The sequence below is a fragment of the Cherax quadricarinatus genome, chromosome 89, assembly GCF_038502225.1.
Source record: "Cherax quadricarinatus isolate ZL_2023a chromosome 89, ASM3850222v1, whole genome shotgun sequence".
NCBI classification, from domain to species: Eukaryota; Metazoa; Arthropoda; class Malacostraca; order Decapoda; family Parastacidae; genus Cherax; species Cherax quadricarinatus.
In genome coordinates, this window is record NC_091380.1 from 14,876,739 (window position 1) to 14,890,238 (window position 13,500).

Here is a 13,500-nt window from a genome sequence, read left to right on the forward strand (position 1 = left end):
ACACATCAACAGAGTAAGGCTGTCTTTCATAGGCTTATGTCCTGGGAGTGCCTTTTCCTCCTGAGTAATGTAGGTCCTGCTTGGCATTTTCTTCCAAAACAGGCCTGTTTTGTCACAATTAAGCACTTGTTCAGGTTTCAGTCCTTCACTGTCTATGTACTCCTTGAATTCCTGCACATATTTTTCAGCGAGGAGAAGGCTGGAGGCAGTGGAGATGTCATGTCTGATGGCAATGTGTGTTGTGAATATAATGCAGAGAATTAGTAGTTTGGAAGTTAGGAGGAGGTGCGGGATTACCGAAACTGTTGTCCAAATGGCTGAGGAAGGGTTGTTGAGGTGGTTCAGACATGTAGAGAGAATGGAGCGAAACAGAATGACTTCAAGAGTGTATCAGTCTGTAGTGGAAGGAAGGCGGGGTAGGGGTTGGCCTAGGAAAGGTTGGAGGGAGGGGGTAAAGGAGGTTTTGTGTGCGAGAGGCTTGGACTTCCAGCGGGCATGCATGAGCATGTTTGATAGGAGTGAATGGAGACAAATGTTTTTTAATACTTGACGTGCTGTTGGAGTGTGAGCAAAGTAACATTTATGAAGGGATTCAGGGAAACCGGCAGGCCGGACTTGAGTCCTGGAGATGGGAAGTACACTGCCTGCACTCTGAAGGAGGGGTGTTAATGTTGCAGTTTAAAAACTGTAGTGTAAAGCACCCTTCTGGCAAGACGGTGATGGAGTGAATGATGGTGAAAGTTTTTCTTTTTTGGGCCACCCTGCCTTGGTGTGAATCAGCCAGTGTGTTAATAAAAAATAATAAATTTTTCAGCCGCTTTGTAGGTCCGAACTGGCAGCCTCACCATGCCTTATCACACTATGAATGCCACTACGATTCTTAAATCTCCTGCTATCTGTTTTTTGTTTATCCACACCAATAACAGTCTCTCAACATCTTCTATCACTTGCGATCTCTGTTTCGAAAACAAAGTTGCACCTTTGGCAAGAACAGCTTCCTTGACTGCAGTTTTCTTGGCCACATTAGTAGCGATGGTTGACTGGGGTTTTGTGTACAACCTGGTCAGCTGGGAGACATGCACTCCACTTTCATACTTAGCAATGATCTCTTTCTTCATATCCATAGTAATTCTCACCCTTTTTCCTGTAGGGTTGGCACTAGAAGCTTTCTTGAGACCCATGGTGGCTTATTTTGTAGGTGCAGTCACTAAAAAGGCTGTGATAATATGAAATGTTCTGATTGTATCCTTGCATAATTGCAAAGTACGAAAGTGGAGTGCGTGTGTTGGAGCTGGCCAGGTTGTATACCAAACCCCAATCAACCATCGCTACTATAGTGGCCAACAAAATGGCAATCAAGGAAGCTGTTCTTGCAAAAGGTGCATGTCTGTTTTCGAAACAGAGATCGCAAGTGTTAGAAGATGTTGAGAGACTGTTATTGGTGTAGATAAATGAAAAACAGATAGCAGGAGATAGCATCTCTCAAGCGATCATATGTGAAAAGGCTAGGAAGTTGCATGAGGATTTAATTAGAAAAATGCCTGCAACTAGTGGTGATGTGAGTGAATTTAAGGCCAGCAAAGGTTGGTTTGGGAGATTTAAGAATCGTAGTGGCATACATAGTGTGATAAGGCATGGTGAGGCTGCCAGTTCAGACCAAAAAGCAGCTGAAAAATATGTGAAGGAATTCAAGGAGTACATAGACAGTGAAGGACTGAAACCTGAACAAGTGTTTAATTGTGATGAAACAGGCCTGTTTTGGAAGAAAATGCCAAACAGGACCTACATTACTCAGGAGGAAAAGGCACTCCCAGGACATAAGCCTATGAAAGACAGGCTTACTCTGTTGATGTGTGCTAATGCTAGTGGTGATTGCAAAGTGAAGCCTTTATTGGTGTATCACTCTGAAACTCCCAGAGTGTTCAGGAAAAACAATGTCCTCAAGGCTAATTTGTGTGTGCTGTGGAGGGTAAACAGTAAAGCATGGGTCAATAGGGACTTTCTCTATGACTGGTTACACCATCCATTTGCCCCCACTGTGAAAATTTACCTAATTGAAAAGAAATTGGACCTTAAGTGCCTCCTGGTATTAGACAATGCTCCTGGTCATCCTTCAGACTTGGCAGAGCGACTTTCTATGGACATGAGCTTCATTAAGGTCAAGTTTTTGCCTCCTAATACCACTCCTCTCCTGCAGCCCATGGACCAGCAGGTCATTTCAAAAACTCTACACAAAAGCTATGTTTCAAAAGTGCTTTGAGGTGACCTCAGACACTCGATTGACTCTAAAAGAGTTTTGGAAAGATCACTTTCATATCCTCAATTGTGTAAACCTTATAGGTAAAGCTTGGGAGGGAGTAACTAAGAGGACCTTGAACTCTGCTTGGAAGAAACTGTGGCCACAATGTGTAGAAGAAAGGGATTTTGAAGGTTTGAGGCTAACCCTGAGAATCCTATGCCAGTTGAGGAATCCATTGTGGCATTGGGGAAGTCCTTGGGGTTGGAGGTTAGTGGGGAGGATGTGGAAGAGTTGGTGGAGGAGGACAATGAAGAACTAACCACTGATGAGCTGCTAGATCATCTTCAACAGCAAGAGGCCAGACCTGAGGAAACTGCTTCGGAGGAGGGGATAGAGAAATTGAAGAAGTTGCCTACTTCAAAGATTAAGGAAATGTGTGCAAAGTGGCTTGAAGTGCAAACCTTTTTTGATGAAAATCACCCTGACACAGCTACTGCAAGCCGTGTTGGCAACTATGTACAATGACAATGTTGTGAACCACTTTAGGAAAGTCATAAAGGAACGGGAGGTACAGGCCTCTATGAACAGATATGTTGTGGGACAGAGGTCCAGTGACTCTCAAGCTGGTCCTAGTGGCATTAAAAGAAGAAAGGAAGTAACCCCGGAAAAGGACTTGACAACTTAAGTCCTAATGGAAGGGGATTCCCCTTCTAAACACTAACACCATCCACACTCTCCCCTCCTCCCATCCCATCAATCATCACCAGATCTTCAATAAAGGTAAGTGTCATGTTGTGCATGTCTTCTTCAGTTTGTGTGTATTAAAATTAATATTTCATGTGGTAAAAAAAATTTTTTTTTTCATACTTTGGGGTGTCTTGCACGGATTAATTTGATTTCCATTATTTCTTATGGGGAAAATTAATTCACCTAACGATAATTTGGTTTACGATGAGCTCTCAGGAACGGATTAATATCGCAAACCAGGGGTCCACTGTATTTCCAAAAGTAAATATTCAAAATTAAGAACAATCATTCTTTTATGATTCCTGTGAATATTATTTCATTTAATTCAATAGTAAAGTCTCAACGTAGTGAAGTAAGTCAATAACTTACTTTCGAGATATTCGCCTGGAACGTGGGCCGGCCTCCCGTCTTGGGTAAAAAAAAAATTTCCTTAAGAAACTAGTGATTTAGTGCAATTAGCCTCTGCAAAACTCCATTTCCTCTTACTAAAGGCCAAAGAACATGTTATAGGAAGGAATAGGGAAATATATTATGTGCGATATGGTTACTCACCATATTATGGCCTATTTTATTCATTCTAGAGTATATAGCATGTTTCTACATTATGTATATTGTTTATTATATATAACAGATCAAGTGTATAGATATCATACATATATTATATACAGTGGACCCCCGCATAACGATGGCATCACATAGCGATTATTTCGCATACCGCTTACTTTAATTGCAAAAATTTTGCCTCACATACCGCTTAAAAACCCGCTTACCGATTTTCGTCCGAGACGCGTCCAATGTGCGGCCTGAGCCACGCTCACATGTTCCGCCGGTGGCATTGTTTACCAGCCAGCCTCCGCGGTAACATCCAAGCATACAATCGGAATATTTCGTATTATTACAGTGTTTTCGGTGCTTTTTCTGGAAAATAAGTGACCATGGGCCCCAAGAAAGCTTCTAGTGCCAACCCTACAGCAATAAGGGTGAGAATTACAATAGAGATGAAGAAAAAGATCATTGATAAGTATGAAAGTGGAGTGCATGTCTCCGAGCTGGCCAGGTTGTATAATAAACCCCAATCAACCATCGCTACTATTGGTGGTACAGCTGCTGCTGCTGCTGCACTGTCAGCTGCTGCTGCTGCTGCACTGTCAGCTGCTGCTGCTGCTGTAGCATCGTCTGCTGCTGCTGTAGCATCGTCTGCTGCTGCTGTCAGCTGCTGCTGCTGCTGCTGTAGCACCGTTGTTGGTGTGGCTTATTGAGAATACCAAGAAACAATTAACCCCAGAGGATTTGCCACCCAGGATAACCCAAAAAAGTCAGTGTCATCGAAGACTGTCTAACTTATTTCCATTGGGGTCCTTAATCTTGTCTCCCAGGATGCAACCCACACAAGTCGACTAACACCCAGGTGAACAGGGAAAAATGCCTGGAACTAGTGCTCATATTGGTGAATTTAAAGCCAGCAAAGGTTGGTTTGAGAGATTTAAGAATCGTAGTGGCATACACAGTGTGATAAGGCCTGTTCTGGAAGAAAATGCCAAACAGGACCTACAGTACTCAGGAGGAAAAGGCACTCCCAGGACACAGTGTCTCATCAGTCATTGCTGCATCTTCAATAAAGGTAAGTGTCATTTATTCTTCATTTAGTAGACTAGTACATGCACAATATATACTGTGCATGTACTACTCTACTATTGTGCATGTATCCTTCTCTTTGTGTGTGGGAAAATGTATATTTCATGTGGTAAAATTTTTTTTTTCATACTTTTGGGTGTCTTGCACGGATTAATTTTATTTCCATTATTTCTTATGGGGAAAATTCATTCACATAACGATTATTTCGCATAACAATTACCCCTCTTGCACGGATTAAAATCGTTAACCGGGGGTCCACTGTATATTTTGTTGGGTGATTAGTGGTATATACCATAGGCAGGAGAGGAGCAGCAGACGTATGCGGTGTCACATTTGTTCAATATGGAAGTAGGTCATGCCCAAGGGTTAGGCAAGCGAAGAATTCCCAAGTATTAAGATCCCAAGAAGTTGCAGTGTCTGACAGGATTGTAGATGAAGGGTTTAGAGAACTGACACATTGAAAATTAGACACATGTGCAACTCTTGGGTATCTTTATTGAGGAAACATTTTGTCACACAGTGGCTTCATCAGTCCATACAAAGGAGAATCATGAAGAACAGGAGGAGAATGAGGTAATCAGTCCCTCAACCTTGAGTCGATGTGGTCAGTCCATCAATCTTGAATAGAATACAGCATAGGTGCAGAGAAGTAGCATATATACTGTAGGCAGGAGAGGTGCAGCAGTCGTAGGTGGTGTCACATTTGTTCAATGTGGAAGTAGGTCATGCCCAAGGGTTAGGTCATGCCCAAGGATCGGTTATCTGAACCATTCATCTACAATCCTGTCAGACACCGCAACTTCTTAGGATCTTTAATACTTGGGAATTCATCGCTTGCCTAACCCTTGGGCATGACCTACTTCCAAATTGAACAAATGTGACACCACCTACGTCTGCTGCACCTCTCCTTCCTATGGTATATAAGCTGCTTCTCTGCACACATGCTGTATTCTATTCAAGATTGATGAACTGACCACATCGACTCAAGGTTGAGGGACTGATTACCTCAGTCTCCTCCTGTTCTTCATGATTCTCCTTTGTATGGACTGATGAAGCCACTGTGTGGCGAGCAAGCCAGCCAGCTGACCGGCCAGCTGGCCAGCCAGCCGGCCAGCCAGCCAGCCGGCCAGCCAGCCAGCCAGCCAGCCGGCCAGCCAGCCAGCCGACCAGCCAGCCAGCCAGCCAGCCAGCCAGCCAGCCAGCCAGCCAGCCAGCCAGCCAGCCAGCCAGCCAGCCAGCCAGCCTGCCTGCCTGCCTGCCTGTCACGTATGTAGAAACTATTCATGCATATTCTCTATATCATGAACATATGTAAAACAGTTTAAACAATATATACTTACTCTCAATGCAGTGGACCCTCGAATTTCGTGAGTATCAATTTTCGTGAATTTCTATTATTTGCAACTTTTTTCATGAAAATATAGCCTCAGTTTTCATGATTTGCCTCTGAATTCAGCGGTCGTATGGAGAGCATCACTGCGGCTGCATGCAAACAAACCTCCCACACACACCATTCAGAGTCAGTGTGGCATTGTTTCTCAGTGAGTGACCGTCACCCCACGTGTTCATAAGATAAATTTCATAATCATTGTTTTTGTGCTTGCAACTACTAAATAAGCCACCATGGGCCAAAAGAAAGTTCCTAGTGCCAGCCCTTTGGTAAAGGTGAGAAACATGATAGAATTCAAGAACACACCAGCCAGGGTACTTCCCCACAACAGCCAGGGTACTTCCTCACAACAGCCAGGGTACTTCCCCTCACACCAGCCAGGGTACTTACCCACACAAACCAGCCAGGGTACTTCCCCCTCACACCAGCCAGGGTACTTCCCCACAACAGCCAGGGTACTTCCCCACAACAGCCAGGGTACTTCCCCTCACACCAGCCAGGGTACTTACCCACACAATCCAGCCAGGGTACTTCCCCCTCACACCAGCCAGGGTACTTCCCCACAACAGCCATGGTACTTGCCCTTACACCAGCCAGGGTATTTCCCCACACAAACCAACCAGGGTACTTCCCCACACAAATCAGCCAGGGTACTTCCCCACACACTAGCCAGGGTACTTACCAACACACACCAGCCAGTGTACTTCCCCACACAAACCAGCCAGGGTACTTCCCCACACTCCAGCAAGGGTACTTCCCCTCACACAAGCCAGGGTACTTCCCCTCACACCAGCCAGGGTACTTCCTCACACAAACCAACCAGGGTACTTTCCCACACAAATCAGCCAGGGTACTTCCCCCACACGCCAGCCAGGGTACTTCCCCACACAAACCACCAAGGGTACTTTCCCACAACAGCCAGGGCACTTCCCCTCACACCAGCCAGGGTACTTCCCAACACAAACCATCCAGAGTACTTCCCCACACAAATCAGCCAGGGTACTTCACCACACACTAGCCAGGGTACTTTCCCACACACACCAGCCAGGGTACTTCCCCACACAAACCAGCCAGGTTACTTCTCCACACAAACCAGCAAGAGTACTTCCCCACACACCAGCCAGGGTACTTCCCACACACCAGCCAGGGTACTTCCTCACATACACAGCCAGCCAGGGTACTTCCCCTACACAAACCAGCCAGGGTACTTCCCACACACACCAGCCAGGGTACTTCCCCACACAAACCAGCCAGGGTACTTCCCCACACAAACCAGCCAGGTTACTTCTCCACACAAACCAGCAAGAGTACTTCCCCATGCACCAGCCAGGGTACTTCCCCACACCAGCCAGGGTACTTCCTCACATACACCAGCCAGAGTACTTCCCTACACAAACCAGCCATGGCACTTCCCAACACACACCAGCCAGGGTACTTCCCCACACAAACCAGCCAGGGTACTTCCCCTCATACACCAGCCAGGGTACTTCACCATACAAACCAGCCACGGTACTTCCCCACACACTCAATTTGATTTGAGTGGGACTTGCTTATTGCTTGGGGAGCATTGAAAATTGGGTTGGGCAAATATTGTTAGTGGGATGGTTTGTGAAGAACCTGCCTAGCATGGGCCAACAGGCCTGCTGCAGTGTTCCTGCTTTTGTATGTTCTTACGTACACCAGCTGAGGAAATTGCTTCAGAGGAGGTGGAAGAGAGAGGGAAGAAGGTGCCTTCTTTAACCCTTTGACTGTTTTGGTCGTATATATATATATATCTTATGAGCCAATACGTATATTTGATGTATATATACTCATAAATTCTAGCAGCTTCAGATCAAGCAGGAGAAAGCTGGTAGGCCCACTTTTGTTAACCCTTTGAGGGTCGACAGGTCCTCTCAGAGACTCGTTCTCAGGGTCGGCCAAATTCAAAAAAAAAAAAAAAAAAAAAAAAAAAAAAAAAAAAAAAAATTCTTATGAAAAAATAGTTTTTTTTAAATATTATAGGCTAAACAAAAATTTTTTACCATCAATACTTACCGAGATATGGAGGCGTGAAGTTGATGAAAAAGGGGGACAATGTGGCAACATCGCCGACTGCCGTCTCCCGGTATTCTTTTATTTACTTTCTTATGTACTAATTTCTATTATTTTTTAATTTTTCTTTTTCCAAGTAACTTTTATGGCCTGTGAGACCAATATGATCAGTATTTTGTAAGTTTTTTCTTTTTCAATACTACACAATAAGGGCATAAACACTGTTGTCATTGTTTTGTTTATAAAAAATATTTACACAAACAAACGATATGAAATGTTGTTTATTACTATTTTTCTATATTTTATATACACATATACAGTCACAGGGAATGTTTCTAGAAGTTCTGCAGCCTGTGGAAGTCTTTGAAACATGGTGTCATGCACAGTGGTGTTTTACACTCCTCACACATAAAACGAGTGTCTCTGCGTTGTTGTGGGCGTTTCCTTGTATGTGCACAGATGTAACACCTCTTCTGAGCCTTTTTCTTGAAAGCAGTAGCAGGCAGTTTTACTAGGAAGTGATCACCATGCTTCAGACGAGAAGGTAGTTGTTGATAATTTGGTGGGCGGTCTATTGCAGGTGTTGTTCCTTGGTACTTGAATACTATTTGTCTGATGACAGACAAACAGAATTCGCCGTATTGTGGTTTGTTTCTGGTCCTCATCTTATACATATTATAAGCATTGAGCATGGAAATGTCCAGAAGATGGAAAAAGAGTTTTATGTACCACTTATAACTCTTGCGAACACAATCAGCAAACCCAATCTGCATGTCACATTTGTCCACTGAATGCATATTGAAGGTGTAATCAATCACAGCTGCAGGTTTTAGAATGGGTTCATTGCTTTCTCTATGGTGCCTGCCAGTGTCTGCCATTTCATTAGGGTGAACTGATGACAACAGTGTGACATCTCGTTTGTCATGCCACCGAAATGCCATGATGTCATTGGCAGCAAACGCCTGCACCTCACCTCTACGAGTGCCAGCGTCAAACCTGGGCATATGTTTCCGATTTACACGCACTGTGCCACACACATCTGTCATGTTCACTCGCAAAAAATCACTGAGTGAGGGGCTTGTGTACCAGTTATCAGTATATAATATATGCCCCTTACCAAGGTATGGTTCTATCATTGTTCTAACCACATCACCAGAGATGCCCAATAACTTCCTGGTATTTTGCAATGTATAACTTCCAGTGTACACAATAATATCCAATACCAGACCACTGTAACAATCACAAAGCACAAACAACTTTATACCAAAGCGTTTCCTCTTGCTTGGTATGTACTGCTTGAAAGAGAGTCTTCCTTTGAACAGAATCAAAGACTCGTCAATTACAAGCTTCCTGAAGGGATAAAAATACATATTGAATTTCTCTTTCAGATACACAAACACATGCCTAATCTTATATAACCTGTCGTTTCTGTCAGGCCTGGTTTTGTCTGAGAAGTGAAGCATACGTAACATTAGCACAAATCGATTCACTGGCATTATATCACTGAAACCTGGGGTTGCAATCAGGCGGTCTGTTGACCAGTATGATTTCACTTTGTGCTTATACACATGTGGCATAAGCATTATTGTGGCAAAGAAAAGATACATCTCAGCCACAGTTGCCTCCTTCCACTGGTGTAGACGTGATTTTGGTGAAAGTATTGTGTTTGCCATGGTGTACTCGTAGTATGTGTTGCTTTCCATGACAATACTTTCCATCAGGGGTTCGTCAAAGAATAACTCGAAACATTCCAGTTCAGTGGCATTGTTCCCAAGTGTACAAGATGGCCGTATTCCACTTTGGCTGTCATCAAACTGGTGGGCATTTGGAACAAAATTGACAGCTTCCTGCCAATCCCAGGTGCGGTCTGCTGGTGGGTACTGGACAATGACAGGTGGTTGTGGTTGTGGAGGTTGTGGTTGTGGAGGCTGGTGTGGTGGGTGGGTGGGGGATGGTGGCCTTTGTTGTAGATCAGCTGAGGCAGCGGCGTGGCAGCATGGCCCACTGCTGGTGCCTCACGGCCATCACCACCACTACCACCACCATGCACATTTTCCATCCCAATTGCAACACTATCATCGTCATTTTCACTGTCTGTTCCTGTTGTACAGCCACGGAATGCACTCCGAGATGTACTCCTTCCCCTTGGAATAGCATATGGCACACTACCAGAGCGCATATATCGTCGTATATACTGACGCTTCACTGGGGAATATTCCACTTCACTATCACTACTGGAACTGTTTTCAAGAGCTTGTAGTTCATAATCACTATCACTATCATCACAAATGCTCACATCTGAGTCTGGGATTTGGGAAAATAGGAGTTTCCTCTTTGATTCTGGTACAACTGAACGTGAACAAGACGGCCCAGCACCAGAGGTGGAAGGCTGAGGGTCGTCTGGGTTTTCCTCACTATTACCGATATTATGGTCATTAGTTTCGGTCAAAACCTCACCAAAACCTTGAAACTCATCTTCACTGGCACTTCCATCTGTATTAGAACTGTCACTGGGGAACAAAAGTGTCCCAATTCGCCGAGGAGTGAGGAACTTCTTACCGCGAGGCATGGTGGACATTGTGTACTAAGATGGCATTCCCACAATGCACCACTGGGTCCCAGATTTTTTTTCTACCATGCACACCGACCACACAGACCCATTCTCTCACATCTAGGCCTACCAGCCTTTTCCCTGCGAGATTTGACGGCGCTAGAATTTATGCGTACTAGTACGTCAAAAATTTTTGGGTGTCCCCTGCGCGTAAGCCGTACTAGTACGTCCGAAACCCTCAAAGGGTTAAAGCTTTTGTCATTCTCCTTTGTTCAAACACTATCATGCTGAAGCAAACATTATCATAACACTGTACACCTGTGATAATGGTGCTGGCACTGTATATGGGTGATAGTGATACTGGACACTTGTCATAATGGTGCTGACACTCTACATGATAGTGACACTGTACACTTGTAATAATGATGCTGAGACTGCACATGGGTGATAATGGTAGTGATACTGTACACAGGTGATAATGGTAGTGACACTGTGAAGAGGTGATAATGGTGGTAACTGTCCACAGATTGATCATCTTCGTGGGATGAGTGAGAGCGTCAAGAGGCTGGTGGAGGCTGGCCTGGTGTTTGGTGTCCAGCAAGACCAAGATGACCTCCGCTACTCCAGGATAACTTTACAAGATGGTCAACTGTATCTCCACGTTCTCCAGCACCAACCACCACCCACCCACGCCCACACTATCCAGGTACTTTATTACACTACCACACTTACTGTACCACCACACTCTCCAGGTACTTTATTACACTACTGTACCACCACACTCTCCATGTACTTTATTACACTACCACTCTTACTGTACCACCAAACTCTCCAGGTACTTTATTAACTAACACTTAATGTACCACCACACTCTCCAGGTACTTTATTACACTACCACTCTTACTGTACCACCACACTCACCAGGTACTTTATTACACTACCACTCTTACTGTACCACCACACTCTCCAGGTACTTTATTACACTACCACTCTTACTGTACCACCACACTCTCCAGGTACTTTATTACACTACCACTCTTACTGTACCACCACACTCTCCAGGTACTTTATTACACTACCACTCTTACTGTACCACCACACTCTCCAGGTACTTTATTACACTACCACTCTTACTGTACCACCACACTCTCCAGGTACTTTATTACACTACCACTCTTACTGTACCACCACACTCTCCAAACTATTGTACCAGCACCTACCCACTTAAACCTACACTCTCCACTACTGTACCAGCACATACCCACCTACACCCACACTCTCCACACTATTGTACCAGCACCTACCCACCTACAACTACACTCTCCACTATGGTACCAGCACCGTCCCACCTACACCCACACTCTCCACACACTACCCTACCAGCATCTACCCACCTTCACCTACACTCTCCACTGCTGTGGAGTCAGGAATTGCGGGAAGAACTAAAAGCCATAAATGAAATTGAAAGAAACCCAAAGTATTTCTTTTCTTATGCCAAATTAAAGTGGAGAACAACATCCAGTATTGGGCCCCTACTTAACAAAGATGGGTTCTACATAGATGACAGCAAGGAAATGGGTGAGCTACTCAAGTCCCAGTATGACTCAGTTTTTAGCAAGCCACTAAACAGACTGAGAATCGAAGACCTAAATGAAGTTTTTATGAGAGCGCAACAGAATTTGGTAAACACAAGCCTATCCGATGTTATCCTGACGCCAAATGACTTCAAACAGGCGATAAATGACATGCCCATTCACTCTGTCCCAGGCCCAGACTCATGGAACTCTGTTCATCAAGAACTGCAAGAAGCCACTATCACATGCTTTTAACCCTTTCAGAGTCCACAGGCCCTTTCAGTGACTTGTTCTCAGAGTCCCCCAAATTGTAAAAAAAAAAAATTTTTTTTCTTATGAAAAGATAGAGAATCTTTTCCCGATCATAATGACACCAAAAGTATGAAATTTGATGGAAAACTCTCGGAATTATGCTCTGCGAAGTTAGTGGTCTTGACGATATTTACACATCGGCGATTTTGCCCACTTTGAGCCCTATTTTCGGCCAATTCCAATGTACTAGTTGACAAAAATCATAACTATTTTGCTAGAACTCCATTTTTTTCTATCGAATGAGTACAAGAAACCACCAATTTACCGATTTCAACTATCTAATACAGTGGTCAGAATTTAGCAATTTTGCCAGTTTCACACAAATTTCAAAAGATGCCAATTTCCAAATAGGGTCCAGAATAAACAAGAAAGACATTCCTGGCACTAAAGTAACATTTTCTCTGTTCATTAGTCATGTCTCCAGGCCCCTCTTACATTCTTTTGCTTTCCACTTTGAATTTTTATTCTAACAAAAAAAATACGATTTACTGTTATGCAGACTACTGCATTAGTGTAGAAATGGTATAAATAATATCGGAGCACTTGTGAAAGAATATTAGACTCACCAGTTGACGTGTATTGGACGCTTAGCATGATTTGTTTACTTTTGAACTTTGGTAAAAATCGAACATTTCTGCTACTTTGAGCTCAATTTCAAGGTACTTTTCATTGTAAAACCAGTCAAAATCATCTCAATTTCTGTAATATGTCTTCCATTCTATACAATGAGACCAGGAAAAGTAGAATACAACAATAAATACCATACAAAAATATAGTGCAAAGTCGCTGTTTTAATCCAAAAACACGGTCAAAGTTTTTTTTTTTCTCATTACGCACTGTGTGCTGCAGGATTTTTTTATACTGTGCACACTGGCCACATACACCCATTCTTTCATATGTAGGCCTACCAGCTTTCACTAGATTTGAAGGCGCTAGAATTTATGCGTACTAGTACGTCATGGACAATGGTGCATAAGCCGTACTAGTACGTCCAAAGCCCTGAAAGGGTTAACATCCT

At 43.8% G+C, this 13,500-nt stretch overlaps 1 protein-coding gene across 2 annotated transcripts in view; it reads left to right on the forward strand.

Moving 5' to 3' along the window:
- Positions 1-13,500, forward strand: part of LOC128697316 (centromere-associated protein E-like) — a 570,758-nt gene that overhangs the window by 138,021 nt on the left and 419,237 nt on the right. For both annotated transcript variants that reach the window (XM_070104215.1, XM_070104216.1), the window contains exon 5: positions 11,123-11,302. In XM_070104215.1, coding sequence (XP_069960316.1) covers positions 11,123-11,302 — 180 coding nt within the window. The remainder of the gene's footprint in view (positions 1-11,122; positions 11,303-13,500) is intronic.